This window comes from Cinclus cinclus, chromosome 6, assembly GCF_963662255.1.
Source record: "Cinclus cinclus chromosome 6, bCinCin1.1, whole genome shotgun sequence".
NCBI classification, from domain to species: domain Eukaryota; kingdom Metazoa; phylum Chordata; class Aves; order Passeriformes; family Cinclidae; genus Cinclus; species Cinclus cinclus.
The window spans coordinates 26,343,651-26,362,749 of record NC_085051.1 but is presented as its reverse complement, the minus strand read 5'-3'; the positions used below and the strand labels follow the sequence as shown (position 1 = coordinate 26,362,749).

General features: G+C 39.4%; 1 protein-coding gene across 1 annotated transcript in view; it reads left to right on the top strand.

Moving 5' to 3' along the window:
* LOC134045512 (cytosolic phospholipase A2 epsilon-like) overlaps positions 1-14,365 on the top strand; it is a 32,737-nt gene extending 18,372 nt beyond the window's left edge. The window contains exons 6-20 of the mRNA XM_062495316.1: positions 46-88; positions 838-901; positions 1,603-1,766; positions 2,037-2,129; positions 2,631-2,668; positions 3,298-3,433; positions 4,924-5,060; positions 5,534-5,756; positions 7,174-7,288; positions 7,801-7,938; positions 10,948-11,055; positions 11,929-12,120; positions 12,529-12,695; positions 13,757-13,943; positions 14,157-14,365. Of these exons, the coding sequence (XP_062351300.1) occupies positions 46-88; positions 838-901; positions 1,603-1,766; positions 2,037-2,129; positions 2,631-2,668; positions 3,298-3,433; positions 4,924-5,060; positions 5,534-5,756; positions 7,174-7,288; positions 7,801-7,938; positions 10,948-11,055; positions 11,929-12,120; positions 12,529-12,695; positions 13,757-13,943; positions 14,157-14,365 (2,014 nt within the window). The remainder of the gene's footprint in view (positions 1-45; positions 89-837; positions 902-1,602; positions 1,767-2,036; positions 2,130-2,630; positions 2,669-3,297; positions 3,434-4,923; positions 5,061-5,533; positions 5,757-7,173; positions 7,289-7,800; positions 7,939-10,947; positions 11,056-11,928; positions 12,121-12,528; positions 12,696-13,756; positions 13,944-14,156) is intronic.
* Positions 14,366-19,099: the final 4,734 nt, after the last annotated feature.

Below are 19,099 nucleotides of genomic sequence, written 5' to 3'. Positions count from 1 at the left end.
CATTTAGTTGATACTACTTCTGATTGCGTTTTTTTTCTCTTTCAGTCCAGTCTCTCCTGAAAAGCTTGTGACTAATGGCGTATTAGTGGTAACTTTAAACTATTGCTCTTCTGTCTTTGTTTTCATGATAGCAATAGCAATGGTGAATCTGGCAGGTGCCCCAACACCTCACTGCAGGCAAGGCTGAAGGGGAGAGAGATGGGGGTCAAACTGAGGTAGCCATCCTGTTGTGCTGCTCCCTGCGGGAGGATGTATTAGGAAGGAATGTGCACAGTCATTTGGGATACCCAGAGACCTGTTCACCACCACAGGTTGATATCAAGTCTGTTGACAAAGCCTGAACTGGTCTTTCACTGACTTATTGCTGCTGTGTCATTCCTTTGGGGAACTTCTTTTGTGACTTCCTCACAGCCATCCTGTTTTCCCCACTTTGACAGGATGATATGGAAGTTGCTTTTCAGCTGCCCTTAACTCATTACTTAGAAGAGGTAGCTCTTGACTGTCCAGATTCACCAAAGCGGGGCAGCAAGGACTTCCCTGTGATTTGGCCAACCCATCAGTTCATCCTCAGAAGGTCTCAGCACACTCCCCTTTGCTCCTCTGTTATTTTTATTCTCTTCCCAGTCCTGTCCAAAACCACCACAGTGATTTTTCTTTCAGCTGAAACCTCTCACTTTTCAGAATGCTAAAGTCTTTGTCTTATCAGCCTAACAAATACAGGGTGGATTTATTTCCAGACACCAGGGACTCAGGTGATCAAAGACAGATAGCAATGAAGTGACTCAGATATGGTGTGTTTTATATACTTTAACCTCTCAATGTTTATTCCTGCCAAAGTCTCGTGAAATTTCCTGCTTGGAGGTCCTAGTGGACAACAGATGGACAAAAAAAGAACTTTCAGGTTAGACTTCAAACTAGAAACAAAACCCCCTTATTTTATGGTTAACTGACTTTTCTTGGTTGGTTGGTTGCTTTGGGATTTTTCTTGTTTTGTGGGTTTTTTTGTTTGTTTTTAAAATTATTTTTTAGTTTGTTTTAGTTTTGTTTGTTTGGATTTTTATCTCTGTTGGGCTTTTTGTTGTTTTTTGTTGTTGTTTTGTTTTGTTGTGTCATTTTCTTATATTTCCCTACTATGTTCTTACAATTAGAGCACAGGATTGGATGGTTAGGAGTGTATACCCAGGTTCACAGATCCAACAATTACAGTGTGTCCGTGCTAATTAACTATAAAAAATGGTCCTTTAAATTAAAGGAATTAATCTTCTATGTGCTGTAAAGTAGAAGGAAAATATATATTTCTATCTCAACTTACACTTTGTCCAATTTACCTGAATGTCTGAGTTTTAAAAACATCTACTGTGTCTTTATAAGCTTTTTGGTGTTTTGTGGTTTGTTTTTTATTTGTTGTTTGCTTTTCTTCTCCTCTTATTTCTTGTAATGTTCCCTTGCTGGATAAATAGAGTTTGGAAGATTTTAAGCATTGTTGGAGGGTTTATATATAAACTTCTGAAAAACCATTTCATGTTCCATTTCTGGGATCATAGTCATTAACTCCTCTGTATATTTTTCATGTTTGTTTTTTTGTTTTTTTTTTTCCCTTAGAAAAAGACTTCTTATTTTCAGTGAAGGGATCATATGAGAAGAGCCAGACCCTGTCACTGGGCTCTTTCTGGCAACCTATGAAGCCCCTGACCTTCCATTACATCAAATACAGTCTGTCAGAACTGTGCATGGCTCTGGCAGAGAAGAAGCCTCATTTCTACTCGGTATGTGATCACTAGCTTGAGTAAGCACAATAAACTCGTGGTTTTCTACACTTGACTGAGGCAAATGGAAAGAGTTTGTATTTTCAATAAAGAGCTATATTTGATGAACTTCAGCTCTGAAACAGCATTGTAACTCCTAAGACATACAAATATTAGATGCCAACTTGAAAACTGCTGGACAGGGACCCCATTCAGAAAAGTAAATTGGAGACAGTGCTTTTGTATGGTTAATACATTAAATACTTTTCAGCATTATTATTTATTTTTCAGTGCACTTCAGGTGAAGACAAAAAAGACTGCTATGCATCCCTCACTATTCCTCTGGATTCACTTCCATTCAGTGAGAAAGTGGCAGTAGCAAAGGTGATTGATACCAACTTCTTAGAATAAATGTTAATAAATAGACCAAAGATCAATGGGCATGAGTTAATTAGATCAGTGTGAAGTAGGGGTTTAGATATATAACTGTTAGTGCCCTTAGCTTCCTAACAATTCCTAACATTATGGACCTGTACATTTTCATATGAACCAAACAGAACAAAAAGATCACAGCCAAACACATGACAAAGGGATTTCTGTGACCACCTCAGGGACCAGTGCAGATCAGAGCAAATGCAAATGATGAGGCAGGATGGAGCACACTGGCTGAGCTGGTGTTGGTTTTTACTGCATACTGCTCTCTTTATCTTTAGTATAAAACAATATAAGGAAAATAAAGTGGACTTTGAGAGGTTTTAAGATTTAGATGGGGTTTTCTGATTATTATGGGTTTGTGGCTCAATGTGGCCTTTAGAAAAAGAGAAGGTGAAGAAAGAACATTAATTGATCTCCAGTGTTTATATTGTGTTTTTGTTTTTTTCCTAGGATGAGACAATCAATTTACACATGAAGTCAAATGACTGGTAAGAAATTCTGTCTTTGGGTTTTGTAGTTTTGAAAAAAAATATGCTTTTTTACCTTCATACCTATTTCTGTAACTAAGAGAGAAAGTATTTAGTCAATGATTATATTTACCTATTCACCTATGTTCATTACCCATGTCCACAAGGTGGTTAACTGTGAATTTTCCTGTTATGCTGCTATATAAAAGTTCAATTTAGATAAGGAGAATAATGTTTTCTGATTACAACGTCTGTAGAGCTATATATATAGACAAAGATGTGTTCACCTTCCTTTCCTTGCTTGCAAAAATTACAAAGCATTTGTATTTATAAAATCTGGAGGTCCTGAGGCAAGAAAGCCTAAATATTCCACTGTTTATAGTATCCATATATAGATTGCAGTATTTATGTTAGACACTTCTTGCAAATTAGTGTAGTAATAAAGAATATTTCCTTCTGTAAGATTTTGCTACTTTTTGCATTTCACCAGCCTTTTCTCTATACAATTTGTGATGTGCTTTTGTGGGGCCACAGTAGCAGCTTTCCTAAGCCTATTATTTTCATAATAGAGTTGCAATTTGTAAACAAGCATCCAGATATTAATTTTAAGTAATTGTGCACACTCTGTTTAACCCTGGACTTTGTTTGAGGTCCAGAAATTTAGATGTTCGCTTGGAGTTTGACCTATGTACAGAGGAGAAAAATTTCCTACAGAAAAGGAAGAAGTTTGTGGCTTCTGCTCTGAAAAAAGCACTACATTTAGAACATGACCTACAAGATCATGAGGTATGGGGAGGACCACAAGGACTGTAACATGCTGTGTAACAGGAATATGTTACATTCATAGCCTTTTGCATATTGTTGCTTAACTAGCCCTGATACATTCACTGCACCATGTAAAGCACTGAGGAATGGTTTTCTACATTTTCTGCTTTAGATGAAGCAATGTGAGAGCCAAGATAGTATCAAACCCTCTTGGTACACATTTCTCCAGAAAACATAATGCCATAAATTAGAATTTTTTTCTCTATTTCTTTTCCATCTGTGCATTATAGACCTGGATAGTCTGACTGTTTTAGCTGATAATTTAGTCACCAAGACATCATAAAGATATTTTATCAGATTTTTGGAGGGAGAAAATCTAACAGTTAAAGTGATGCATAATACTGGCTGAGGAGAAGGTGTATTATTATAGACTCTCTCCTCTGGTGCTCATCATCTCAGCTGTAGTTCCTCAAATAGAACAAGCACATTCAACATTTTTTCTCTTATCTGCATGTCTGAGCTAGGATTCATATTTGTAAATGTCCATGCTAGTGTGGGGATGGTTGGTGCTTTGGAGGGGGAGCTTGATCAGGAACTTGAGAAATGAAGGACCAACTTGAGAGCTAGTCAAGTTTTTTTTTCACCTGTGTTTTCTCCTTTGTCCAGGACAAGTGGACCAAAGGCATTTTAGCTAATATATGACAGCATGCTTTTAGACATTATAAATTATGCCCCTGCTTGCAAATTGATCATATTATATGATTATTTCTCATTGGCACAATAGTTTCAATGAAAAAAACCCAGCAGTTTCTTAAGCATAAAAATTTTATGGGCAAGTACTTCTAACTATTATTTTCAGATTTTCCAGCAAGAGAATATTTCCTTATAGTCAGATAAATCCAAATCAGAATACTTTGCTTTGACCTGAAATGTTCCATTTGAATCAGGAAACTGTTGAGTATTTCTTTTATGCAATTGTCTGGAAATGTGTGTGGAAAATGTCAATGGGCTCATCTTCTCTCCATGGGTTTCTTAGAGAAATTTGTTTTCCTGTAACACAATTTAGGTTTCCATACAACTGGGCTTCATCACTGCAATTATATACCCTAGGTACTTTGTGGGAAATATAATCTAGCAATTATGCTTAGAGAGAGGATGAGCTCTGCTTTTTGTTTCAAAATAGACCTCAAGAGAAGATGTTTTGCTAAGGAAAATGCAGTCTAATATTAAAATGCCTTGAAACAATAAGTTTTGGTAAGCCAGCATGTAAAAATTTACAATCAAAAGTGATTGACTTTTATCAAAATCCTCAAAATAATTTAGGTTGTTGTTTTATTTTGTTTTTTTTTTCTGTGCAAAATACAGAGTTTTCATTTTTTTCTTCCCTGCTTGGGCAAATGGTGAAATGTTGGAATTTTTTGTGGGACTGACATGCTACATTTCATTCAGCTCTGATCACGTGTGCTGGTGAACAAAGGGTTGCTTTCCACTGCTATGTTATGATTAAACAGGTACCAGTTGTAGCAGTGATGACAACAGGAGGTGGCACCCGGGCACTGACGTCTCTGTTAGGCAACTTGCTGGGTCTCCAAAAGCTGGGTCTCTTGGATGCTATTTCATACATCACTGGGTCATCTGGCTCAACATGGTAAGGAGATCCTGGACAAAGACGTCACTTACCACCTCTATAGTCTGCTGTGCAAGATAGTAAATATCTTCATTTTCGTAAAGAAGGTGTACTGCTTCAGTCTCGAGCTTTTTTTTTTTTTTTGCTATATTAGGAGCACATTGCCCAAGCCAGTGAATGACCTAGGTGCTGCTTACAATTTTCCTTGATTCTTTGTTTCTGCTCTAGGATCTTTCCTACTGAGTCACGGGAGTGCAAATCATAGCCTTGTGCATAAACCTTAGTAGCAAGGAAGGGCTTTTTTCAAGTCCTCAAGTTTCACTAGTGATTTGGGAAACTTTTCTCTAAATCAAAAAATCTTTTCAATAATAAACTATGTCCAAAAGATGCTTTTAAAGAAACTCAGCTAGTTCATTTGATGTGGACCTTAAATCTAAGTCTAAGAAGTGAAAGTTTCTCTGCATATGACAGTGCAGTTCCTTTCTTTTCCCCAGGACTTTGTCACATTTGTATCAGAGTGCTGACTGGTCACACAAGGATCTATCAAGACTGATTGGTGAAGTCCGCAGACATATGACCAAATGCAAACTAAGCTGCTTTTCCCTGGAGAGCTTGAAATACTATGCAAAGGAACTAAAGCTGCGGAAGCAAGAGGGATACCAGATCTCTAGTGTTGATTTTTGGGGGCTTCTGCTGGAAAAAGCATTAGATGATGGGGTAGTACTTTTCCTATGCTTTCTCTAACAGCTACTGAATTCTATTGTATGGAAAATGAAGCTCCAGGGACGGATGCTTGACAATATCCCAGTGTTATCCAGCAGATGATTTCTGCTGATTAACAAGGGGGTTTTAGAACTGTTAAGGTGGGAAAGGGCTCTGTGTTCAACCATTATCCTATCACTATCATGTTAACAACTAACTCATGCCCCAGGTGCCACATCTACACAAGTTTCAAACACTTTCACAGAGGGTGATTCCACCACTTCCTTGGGGATCCTGTTCCAATGCTGACCAGCCTCTCAGTGAAGAATTTTTTCCTAATATTAAATTTAAACCTCTTCGGGCACAACTTAAGTCCATTTCCTCTGTCTTATCACTAGTTACTTGGAAAAAGAGACCAATCCCCATTTGTCTACTAATTCCTTTCAGGAAGTTGCAGGGAGTGATAAGGTCTCCCCTGAGCCTTCTTTTCTCCAGGCTACACAACACCAGCTCCTTGTAAGACTTTCTCTAGACCCTTTCCCAGCTCCATTGCCTTTGTTCCATATCCTTCCCTGGACATGCTCCAGCAGCTCACTGTCTTTCTCATAGTGAGGGGCCCAAAACTGGACAGAGCCGGTGAGGAATGGCCTCACCAGTGCCAAGTACAGGGGACAAGCACTGCCCTGGTCCTGCTACTACTGCTGATCCAGGCCAGGAAGCCACTGGCCTCCTTGGTCATCTGGACACACACACTGGATCATGTTCAGCTGCTGTCAGCCAGCACCCCCAGGTCCTTTTCTGCTGGGCAGCTTTCCAGCCACTCTTCCCCCAGCCTGTGGTGCTGCATGGGGTTGTTGTGACCCAAGTGCAGGACCTGTCACTTCACCTTGTTGAACCTCATACAGCTGGCCTTGGCCCTTGATCCAGCCTGTCCAGATCTCCCTGCAGAGCCTTCTAGCAGATAAATAACTCCCACCCAGCATAGTGTTGTTTGGAAATTTGTTGAGTGTTTTGCCCCTACGTATCTCTTAACGCATAATTAGCGGCCCAAGGGGCTTCTGTAGAGCAGAAAACCTATGTCTACAAGTATGAGTATCTGAGTACCTAATTAAAGAGTCATGCTCTTCATTTATTTTTCTCTGTTCACCCCTGTGAGAACAAATTTCCATGTAAAGTGGATGTATTTGTGAGAAAGAGCAGGAGACCATTTAAAAAAAAAATCTACAACTCTAATTGTAATTAAATAAGCCTATGTGGATGTTTAAATGTTTAGATCACTCTTTGGTTAAAAAAAATTTTGGGCACAAAATTAATTGAGAGAATAGCAAAATTAAGAGGGAATCAGCTATGTATTTTGCTGTACTCTTGGAAGCCCATATACTATGCCAAGAAGATCCCTTGATTTTGCTCTTTGTCTTTCATCAATTCACAGAAAAATAATCACAAACTCTCGGATGAGCAAGAGGCATTGAGTCAGGGTCAAAATCCTCTACCTATTTACATGATCCTCAACATCAAAGAAGATTACAGCCTTTCAGAGTTCAAAGGTGATGGAAAAAATGGACTTATTTGGTGTTTAAACCATCTGCATTATCAGTACTTCAACCTCTTCTACAGCTGACCCATAGCATTTATAAACACTTTCTTTTCCTCCTTAACTTCCTTTTCCATTTCCAGACTTTATGCCTAGGCTATGGGAGGAACTTACCTTCTATGGGGCAGTTGAAATCTTGGGGAGGTGTTTAAGGACAGCCAAGATACTCACAAGCCTTAGCCCCGATTGTGGGGTAACTCAGGCTGACCCCTCTTGGTGTAAACGTCACTTATGCTCTTTTTGGAGAGGGTCATTGGAAAATTCTGAATGAACAACCCTGCAAAACGTTACTGAGTGAGTGGCTGGCACCAGTGGAATGATACTCTTAACCCTGAGGAAGGCCAGTCTGTGGTCACCCCACAAAAAGGGTTTATCCTGCAGCTACCTTTTTGCCTTTTCATAGCTCTTCCAGCAGGGAAGTAGGGACAAGATTATGATTTAAAAGTCTGTTTTATGTCTCTGCAGAATGGGTGGAGTTCACCCCTTATGAAGTTGGGTTCTTAAAATATGGTGCCTTCATTCGTGCAGAGGATTTTGGCAGTGAGTTCTTCATGGGACGCTTGATGAAGAAGCTTCCTGAGTCACGAATCTGCTTCATGAAAGGTGATGTGCTCTATTGCAAAAATTTGAGTTGCGTAAATATGTATTTTATTTTTACTATAATGTAAACCCTGCCTATTACAACCAGTGCCCTGCATCATGCAGGACTGAAACTAATTGTACACCATGTTGTTCTCACCTCTGACTGAATTCCTTAGACAGTGGAGATGAGCTAAAAGTGCTGAGGGGAAATTTCAAACAGCACTATTCACTGTTGCTTTTGTTTTGAATAGTGATGCTCATGCCTGAAGCTTCAGGGCTGCTTGAAGAGGTTAGGTTCATTTTGAACCAATCAGTGGCACAGCTCCACATGAAAAGCATTTGCATTTTGAAACCAAAATCTTAAAATCAAATTTGTCCATGAATGGCACGATTTTAGGCACCGAAGCAATGTTGTCACTGAGTTTATTATAAAATACAGCAATTTAGAGTAGTTTTGTGAACTGATACTGATACTTTTACAAATTTCATAGTATTCTAAATCCTTTGTAATTTTTCTACCATGATAAATAATTGAAATTTGTCATTATTAATTCAGTAAATTGGGTAGCACTCAGTAATAAATGGAAAACATATTTTGCAGGTGTTTTTATGCGATTCTCATTTTATTTTTGCTTAATACTGGAAGTCTTTATGACATCCCTTTGGTGTACATTGGCTCTCTGGGGTAAAGTTTCTGCAGACAAGTCTGTCTGCTCTTAAAACAGATATTTTACATGTAAATAAACACAAGACACAGCAGGACAGCAAGGATCCAGGTAAAAAATTGTTAACTTATAATGTGAAAAATCCATACAACCAGCATCACCGTGCGGTATTCCTCATTTGGTATTCATAGAAGTTGTGAATGTCTGTATTATGCAAGGGGAGTCCAGAATCATATTGTTCAAAACATGAGACAATAGTTGGGCACAAGAAAGCAAAGACTGCGCTTAGTCACACAGCACTAAATCTCACTGCTTTATTAGCTATGCTAAGAGCTTTCAGTGATGTCATGAGTAGAGAGAAGAGTTGTATGATGAAAAAGACTCAGAATAAAACATAGGATCCAAGAGTATGCATAGATCTGAAAAGGGCAAGAGAAATTCATGCAAAGTAAATCCTTCTGGTGGCTCTGAAACCCAGTAATTCAGATGCAGCCACTAGCACTAGAAATCCTAAATCCAGGAGCCTGAGATACTGTAGAGTATGCTAAGAAGAGATCCCTTCATTCTTCCCTTTTTCCTTTACTCTTCCATTAAGCACTCTGTGCTGACTGCTAGAGGTAGGTCACAGAGCTAGGTGGGACTACAAAGCCTTTTTCTGAGCATGTTGTGGCTCCATTGCAGTTCCTCAATAGCAGTGGGGTAGGGTGTTCATACTCGAGGTGGCCAGGTAGTGAGCACACCCAACACATCCAGCCTGGGCTGAGCTCAGGCTTGGCACCAGAGCCTGCTCATCCCACAGCCATGGGTGCACCTTTATAAAGGATAAGGTGGAGAGTTAAAGCAATGTTGCCCTCTAGTGATACCACATGCAATGCCCTCTTGGGTTACTATTAAAATGTGCTATTAGTTACAGCTTGAAGTTTAAAGATAAAAGCAAGGTGTCATTTGCAGGGAGAGGAAAGGCCTTTTGTAAGAGCAGTGGCTAGAGCTGGAAAGACTGTATGAGCTCATGGGGATACAAGACCTTCATGTTTCCAGAAGAAAGGCTGGGGTGAATAAATGCTTGTTTATCTTTTCAACTCTGTCGGTCTACTAGAAGATACCATCCCTCTTCACAGTTCTTACTTCAGCCAATACAGGTACAAAGAATATTCAGTGCGACAGGTTAGGGCAACGTTGCTACGTAATTATAAGGAAGCTCTGAGGAAACAGCAATGTCTGAAAGTCATTAAAATGCAGGAACAGTGCGTAATTCCTAGGGCTCACGGAACCAGGGGAGCTGCAGAGTGAGAAGACATCAAGACAGGAGAAACCGGAGGAGCTGTCTTCTCATAGCAGGGCTGGACAGAAGCTTCTTGAACTGCTGGGGGATGAGGTTGTCTTGGCAGAAACTGGCCAGTAATTATGTGCAAATGAACTCTGCTTGACAGCTAAGTGTAGATCCAGAGAGCCACAATCTGATTTCTTGATTATGCATTTCTGATATTTCTTAAGTGAGTCTATTCTTAAAAGGACTTCCTATAAAACAGAACGCTCTTGGATTTCTGTCCCACTATAGAAACAAGCCATGTTTTAAAAGGAATTGTATTTTTGTTAATAATTTATGGGATTAATAATTATTTTATTGTGCAGCTCCGGTTATTGCATCCTGTATAATATATGGCTTTTGCAAAGCTTTCACTAGTAGAGATTTTCAAGTACCCCTTGGGGCTTGTGACAGAGCTGTGGAGGAAGAGATACTTCTCAAAATCCAAGAGACTTTTGGAGATTTCTGCATTCTGGAGACATTTTTAGATGTTCTTTTATGTGGGATGGCAAAAGTGGGAGAAGCACTATGGAATGAGAATAACAAATGGAGGAGAAGGGTCTTGCTCAAAAGACCTTGTGCAGAGAGAAATTTTAAAGAAACAGCAAGGATGTCCTGTATTTAGAGGACTTTTCTGCAGACTATCCCAGACTGTGCTCTAACCGTTTGATTCTTGACTGTCCAGGAGCAGCTTCCAAACCTTTAACTGAGTATCCACTTGTATATGACATATTTTGTAGACCAGACCCTTATTTTATAAGAAATGGCATGGTTTTTCTCACTTATGACAGTTGCGTATAGGATGGAAAATGTTGGTTTGTATGTGGCAATGAATTACAGAGGCTGAAGGCCTCACACAATGTTTTAAATTATTCAGGCTCCTCCTTAGGACAGAATGCTAGCTGCTGAAAAGATCCTCACATAGTTTTTGGTGGCAACTTGGAAACCTGGAGGCTTTCCAGTAACTCTTGCAAAGCTGAAAGATTATTTTTTTTAAAAGGGATACTTTCCCACTAGAATGTTTCTGAGGAAATTTTCTTGTTCTCTACCATTGCACAGGCCTATGGAGCAATGTCTTTTCATACAACCTGCTGGATGCCTGGCATTCGTCGGATCCTACACAAAGGCGCTCACTGAGGTGCACCCAACACAGCATTGTTGATATTGGTTAGTCATATTTCTGTTTCTGTTTTACCTGTTGCCTCATAAAGCCAGAAGCTTCATGTTGTCAGCTGTATCTAACTAGGTTTCCTCTTTGAATTTATTTATAGCAATATTATTTCCATTATTCTCTCCTAGACTGAATTTACACAAATATAAAACTACTGAAGGTTTTAAACAGGTTGTCTTTGCCCAGGGCCCTTTGGTGAACCTCCATGTTGTAACAAACACCTTGGTCCTGTGTTCTCTGTCTGCCTCAGCTGCTGGTGCTTTTCATACATTGCGTTGAAGGGTTCAATTACATGCAACTCCATTTCAATTTTCTTTGATCTATGTTTTTTTTAAAGAGGGCTTGGTTATCCTACCTGTGTTACCAGGCAGTTAGTGAGTTTGGTTTCAGGGTTTCTGTCACTTTTTCCATGGAAGTGTTGCAAAGTCCTAAGCTAAATAAATACATATATGCATGTGATAGAAAGTCATTGGCTCTCCTCCCAGTCTCATGAGGTACTGTCTAGCACAACCCTTTTTCTCTGATTTTTTTTTTCCTGCAAAACTGATTTTTATTAATTTTGAAAGAAACGGGTCCAGATTCTGAACCTACCCTAACCTTCACACAGGGAATTGATCTGTGAGTTCTACCAAAGAATGGATCACTTTTTCCAGTATTAGCAAGTTTGTTGCCACTCTGTTTTTCATGGAATAGGCTTTACTGAAGATGGATTTTCTTCCTATTCCTCTTTTGACATTGATTTATTTGTATATTGCAGTGTCTTATCAGGATCTTCTTTTCCCTAGCTAACATGAGATGCCTTCTGTTATACTAAGTATTGAAAATAACTGTATCAAAGCAACAATTTGTTCACCTCCTCTGTCTTTCAGGAGAAGAGCCTTATCCATCAGACAGGAGACATGAGTTGGAGACTTATTTGGTCACCCCTGAATGTGGCATCATGGGCATCATTCGGAGGATCCTGACAGAGCGGGTGATGGTTTCAAAGTTCTACAACTTCCTGAAGGGGTTCCAGCTGCACAATGAATACCTTCACAGCAAAAACTTCTGTATATGGAAAGGTAAACATCCTTGAATATAATTTTTTTCCTTCTTAGATGGTTGGTGTTTTCATCAGTGAAGAGAAGGCAGATGATGAACGTTTGGAAATGAATATTTCAAGATAACTTTTTAAATTTCATATAGTCAAATCAGCTTCAGGAATTTCCTTGACTCCAGGGAAAGAAAATTACTGCTCATCTGGGGTGGAAGAATAGCAGCATGGGAAATGAAAGAATTCTCTTTTTACCTTGAACAGATCTTTATTTTATACGTGAAGGCTGAACATCTGTAGTGTGTCAGGGTCTTTTGGAAAAAGTAAATGTAATGGAGACCCAAGAGGCATTTTTTCAAAATTTTCCTTTTTTGTCAAACAACAGATGTACTTGTTCTTTATTGAATCCCTCATCATAACAAATATTTTCTTTTAGATACCGTACTAGAGCATTTCCCCAACCAGCTGACAGAAACAGCAGAGTTCATGTGCCTGGCAGACACAGCAGGATACATCGACATTAGTTATCCACCACTCATGAGGCCAGAGAGGAAAGTGGATGTTGTCCTGCACTTAAACTATTCTTCTGGATCACAGACCTTGGTGTGAAAAATACTCTATTTTCTTTGCTAAACAACTGCTGCCTTTTAGCCCTCCTTAACTCCTAAAGATTCAGAATAATTTATGTAGAATAAACTGATTCTGGGAGAAAAGGATCCTTGGTCTACGGCTCCCTGTGCAGATGCTTTGGTCTTGCAAGTGATGCTGGTAAATTCCCCAAGTACAGAAGTAATATTGGATTTCTAAATATTTTATATGAAATAGCCCTCTATGCTATCTCCTAGACCTGTATGCTCCCATGAGCTCCATTTGGCTATGTAGATTACACTCACATGGAGTATTTATCTGGTACTCGTTACCACCATTGATGAACTCATTATGGTTGTGTTGTGATGTTCATATAAAGTTATGCACATGCAGTATAATTAGAAATATTTTGTCCAGTTGTCTTTAGAACAGTAACTGGAGTTTTTTGTTGTTGCTCAAAATTGTGGAATTGTCCTTTGACAATATTTGCTTTTTCAAATGCCATCTAATAATCTGCTCTATAATTCCTGTTCCTAGTTAAGGACAAGACAGAAATTCTTGAGGACTAAAATTTTCATAAATGCCAACCAGACTTGGGAAGCAAAATCCTATTTTCAAAAATTGCTAACACACCTGCAAGATTAATGTTTCAGTTAAGATGATATTTGCTTTATGCTGTGTAAAAAAAAAATTGTAATTTTGCATTTAAAAACTGTACTATTTCAGATTCCTGTCCATTCTGCTGGTTTCATTACTTTCTCCAGAAGAGGCATCTTTCTGTATCCTAAGATGCTAGGCCACCCTTCCCATAGTCATGGACATTTTACCTATCTTGTAGAGATAAAGGCAGATGAGGAGGAGGAGGAGTTAGAACACCAATCAGGAGTGCAGGCTGAAGGCTGAATCTTGAATTGTTCTGTTAATAGTACTTAATACCTCATGTAAGAGACAAGGACAGAAGAAATATTGACAGCAAACCTTGCTCCAAAATATTTGTGAAGGTATTTTGATGGATGCATTAGGAAAAGTGGTGGAGTGTGGCAGAATTCCTGACCTTCTTTTCTATCTGAATTCAGCCTTTGGAAGAAGCCTCCAAATACTTTCAGAAGCAGGGAATCCCGTTTCCCAAAATCCACATGAGTGAAGAAGAGAAGAAAAATCTAAAGGAGTGCTACATCTTTGAAGACACAGAGACCCCAGAGGCACCGACTGTGGTGTTTTTCCCTCTGGTGAATGACTCCTTCAGAAAATACAAAGAGCCTGGTAAGCCATGGGATGGTTCTCCCACCACCTGGCAGCCCTTTGGCTGTGGGATGGGAGACATGGTGTAGTGTGGTCTCCTCCCTCCCCAGCTGTGCCTCCCATGGGAGAGAAATGCAAATGCCAAGGGAAGGAGGAGTAACATTGTGCCCCACCTGGAAAACGGGAGGTGGAACCGTATCTATATCCCACTGATGATTTTTCTTTATTTGTTAGGTGTGGAACGCAGCCCTGCTGAGATGGCACAGGGCAATGTGGATGTTTCCACTATCTCTTCCCCCTACTGCTTAAACAGCTTTACCTACACAGGGGAGGAGTTTGACAAGCTGATAGAACTGACCAGCTACAACATTCAGAACAACCAACATTTGATCCTTCAGGCTTTGAATTCAGCCATACAGCAGAAACGACAGCACAAAAAATAAACACTCGTCTGAGTTTCAGAAAGATATCGGTGTGATTTTTATTTTTTTTAAATTCTTCACCAGAGAAGAATCAAAAGCTGTCTTCAAGTGAGCATAATAGACTTTGGAAAGTAAAAACTAGTCTCAGGCTGTGGTTCCTCTCTACCACATGATGATCCTAGATCAATCAAACAAAATAATTATTAGACTTGTGCTTTACTTACGTTGGATTTCACTGCTGGTGAACTTTTTTTTTCATGCGTACAAGCAGTAAATTGAAGGTCAGAAAACACAGGGTTTATTGAAAGTTTTTTAAATGCATGAATCTGGGACAGCAGGACAAATTCTTTCAAAATTTGTTATACTACTGGAAATTGTATGTGAAGTGAAGACAAGTGAGCTACAGATATTTAGTTTATTCTAAATCTAGTACAACAGAAAAATACATTATAAATGTGGACAATTTCAAAGAACACGAAAATTGCATTTTCCTATAATGTCAGCAAGGAAATTTTGCTAAAAATAGCATGCCAAGCTAAACGTAAAAGATAGTCTGAGACTTCATGTGAAAAATGCACATTTTTCTATACTTCTGAATTTAAAAGTTTCATTATACCAGCAGTATTCAGTTTATGAAAATCTATTGAAAACTACTGTTTCAAGCCATATTGTGAGTCAGGACCAGCTCTTTCAGTGCAGGTATAACTATTTAATCCACAGTTCTACTTTCCACTGAACATTCATGGTAATTAGATGATCCAGCTCACATCCTGTTAATTTCAGCAGTTTACATAATATTTCTTGTTATTATAAGACGGGATGCCGTGAGAATTAAAACATCAAAAACTGAGAGACAGATTTTGTGGTCAGAAGGCAAGCTAACTGCTTTACACTGATATCCATGGATAATTCATGGGTAATCTCATGACTTTGTCAGTCCCTGCCTGTCTAAAAGCAACATAGGATATGTGCAACTAGTATAAATAGCATTAGGTAATTTGTTGAAACTGCTTATTTTTGAGATGAAGACCAAAATAATTATTTGCTTTAGGTAGAATTTTAATAAGACAAATACTATGTAAATCTGTTTCATCACAACAAAGATACTAATCTAAAATAAAAAGATAAAATGCTTCAGTCAGTATTGGTTGCCCTTAATTACTTAAAATTTAAATAAAATGCAGCAGCTTGTCCATGCTGAAGTAACATATATTGTTACTTCACGAACACAAACAAACACAGAGCTATGAATAATGTATCATAGCAAAAATAGAAAATTAATTTTTATTTCAAAATTCAATATGAACTTCTAAAAGGCTGAAAAACTGTCTTTCTTCTTGCTGTCATGATCAGTCTCTCTTCCTTCAATCATTGTATTATGCCTCATCTTCCTCTATCTTTTGCTGTCTTTAGTCTCCCATGCTCACCTCCGATGACCTCAGCCCCCTGAGGGGTGCTGTGTCCTTACCCCGGCTGCTTTTCCAGGCCCTCACACCTTCATCCAATTTGCAGCCTGGGTTCAAACCTCTGGTGTGCTGAAATGGCTGTTTACTTGTTGGTGCTCATCAAGGGCTCCTCTCTTTGTGATCTCTGTTGCTGAGTCATCTGGTCCCCTCTTGGCATCTCCTCTGACCCAGCTCTACTTCCCTCCCAGGCTTCCCTGGTCATCATTATGACAACCCTTTTCAGTGTGACACATGTGTTTGCTACTTCTCCCAACTGCCCATCTTAGAGCTGATGTTCTGGGCACCTTCAAGACTTGCAAATGAAGCTCCTACCCCTGCCATCCAAGTCTTTGATGACACCAAATTTCAAGGAGCCTGCTTCTCTCTTCCCATTCCTGCCTTTAACTATACCCCTTTGCTTCCCTTGATGTTCTCTTGTTTGCTGGTTTAACAGTGGGAAGCCTCATTTGCTCTCAATGTGCCACTGAGGTGTTCTCTGCTGCACCTGACAGGGTGTTTGTTCCACCTCCCAGCAGAACACCTGCAGAAGATCCTTGTCATCTGTCCTTGAAAGCCAGCAGGGAGGTTTTGTGTGGCTTTGTCAGCTGGCATTGTTTCGTTCTGGTTCAGCATTTAATGGGGTATGTTTCCTATGCTCTGACTCTGGGCTGTACTGAAGCATTACAAGAATGTAGGTAACAGCTGCAGATGTGGGCATTTAAGAGTGCTTTTTGGTTTTGCAGATTGGGAGTGTCCTTTTTTACAGGAAAGAGGGGAGTGACTTCATGGAATTATCCCTTTGAGGAAGAAAACTAGGGGACAGAAGCACTGCAAAATTCTAGCCCCATGCTGTATCATGGTGTTAATATCAGCAGGAGTTAACTTGATTTTGCCTAAATATTTTAATAGATAGAGCTCTTAGTACATGTGGTAATAGGAGCTACAAACACTAACACGCTGACCTCCTTAGTTGTAATTAATATGTTTTGAATCTTTTCTGTGTCTGTCTTTTCCTTCTTACCTATTCATTATCTAAAGTAAGTGAAGGGATTAGCATGCAATTGCAGCTGTGCCCCAGCCCTTCCGATTATCACAAAGGTGCATGAAGAACTGGGCAACTCAGTGAGGTGACTCAGACCACAGGAACCTAAGGAAAGCAGCAGTGGGATTCTTTAACTCCTCACAAGGCATGTGAGAACTATTGGGTGAATGTGATGGCAAGAGCATATTCTGCTGTTCTGTAGTGCAAGGAGTGATCAAACAAGAGATTATTGCAAACATTCTGAGGGAAGTGAACTAGTCATTTGTGAGACTCCAGGTTGCACCATGTGAGTGATGGGAAATGTGTTTGCCACAGCAGATACAGGAGAATGTGGGTGGTGCAACAGGACTCCTGTCTTAGAAAACCCTGCGCTAAAACCTGCTCACATGTAAAGCTCTGCTGTGTATGTGCCATATCCCAGTGTCTTACTAGAGGGATAACACTGCAGGGGAGGCCTTATTTCCTCATGCCCTGGATATGTATGCTGGTCAACAGTTAAAATGGCTGAAAGTTCTGTGTCATTCATGCCACTGAAGCTTTGTACCTTTGAATTCCTCCTGAAAATCTCTCCCTTGTAGGGCTCCCACTGAAGCCCAGCACTCCTGCAGTAATCATAAAGTAGTTCTCCAGCACTCCTTCAACACCTCCAGATCATGATACCAAAATATCTGGGATGTGACATGTTGTCATGTGTCATGTTTTTCCTCCTTGGGTCTCCTTTGCACTCCCCCCAACCCACTGTCTTTTATGTCCTTTTCTCCATGTAGCTGGACATCTCATCCAGATATCACAGCCTGAGCTCACCTGCCCTAATACTTGTAGTATTCATGCTTGTTCCAAATATGACCAAACCTCCATCCTTCAAACCTGAAACTTCTGGAGGAACAATTACAGTACAGAGGAGATATGAGACAAAGGGGAAAGGTTAAGAATGATTAAGTGAGATTAAGATGGTATAAAACATGAGGAAGGGAGAAAGGATAGAAGAAAAACCAAATTATAATACCCGAGAAAAAGTGAAAAATGGCGTTTTAGCTATGAGGTATTGAGATGGATAAAGAAAGAAAACACAAACCTTGAAATCTGAGAAGTGAATCATAAAGAAAATATGCAGGGAATGGAAAGAGGAAATCAGGAACTAAAAGGTGGGGGACACAGACATTTAAAACAGAGATAAAGACATATCACTCTTCTGTGTTTTTTCAAAGCGGTCTTAATAGGCTGGTCCTTTAAAAAGAAAAGCAACTAAAAATCTCTAATCTAGAAAATTTCATGGCACTAAATCTTACTGCTGAGGTTCTGACCGTGATTCTGACCATCTGATCTTACCTGATATGCACACTGTGAGTACTTCCTAGCTCCCAGCTCTCTCTTCTTTTTTTTCTGCCCTTAGACACTGGGAAAAGATGGTTCCTTGGCCCCAGCAGTCAAACTTTTTCTGCCAGCTACTGCTTATTGCAGCCTTCTCTCTCTGCTGATAATCTGTATATAAGTTTGCTCCCTTCCTAATTCCTTTCTTCTGCTGAGGAAATGGAGCATCCTTAGAGACTGGTAGCTATCGGGTAAGGAGCTGCAAGTTTCTACATATATTAATATGTACTTTTAAATCTTGAGCAAGTTGTATCTTCAATTTTGCAATTTCTGCTATTCAGCTGGATGACACCCAGTCTTAAAATGCTCCAAATTCCTTCTTGAGCTGTATTTCTTTTAACTAATATCTACTTTGTAAATATAGGATATAACTTGGTTTTCACATTTAACAGATGGTATGATAGTCTAGAATTTGTTGAAGATTAAATGCTTTGGTCCCACATAGAGAAAATAATTCAGAAAATCCTTCACAGATGTTTAATAAACACCTTTTCTAATAACTTAATCTCTAGTCCATGATCTCTGCTGGAGCAGTTGGTGGCCTGTAACCCACTGCTAGGTTTGGGCATGAGGAGGATGAACTGTGCTGGTCATACTGCACTTGTGCTGGTTTTCAGCTTATGGGTTTATGATAAATTTGCATGTAGTCTGCAGAAATGTGGAGAATGAACAGTGATTCAAGAAGATTGGGGAACTGTTCTTATGGAACTGTAGTCCTGAGAAACTTTTTCCAAGTACAGAAAAACATCACAAAGTGAAAGAACTCCAGGCACAGAGGACACTCTCACTCTACAACTAACCACTGAGGACTGTACATTTGTAACATGCATAAAATCTGAGAGAAATAAAACAGACTATAAATTTACATTTCAATTAGGCAGCTCTACGACTGGTATG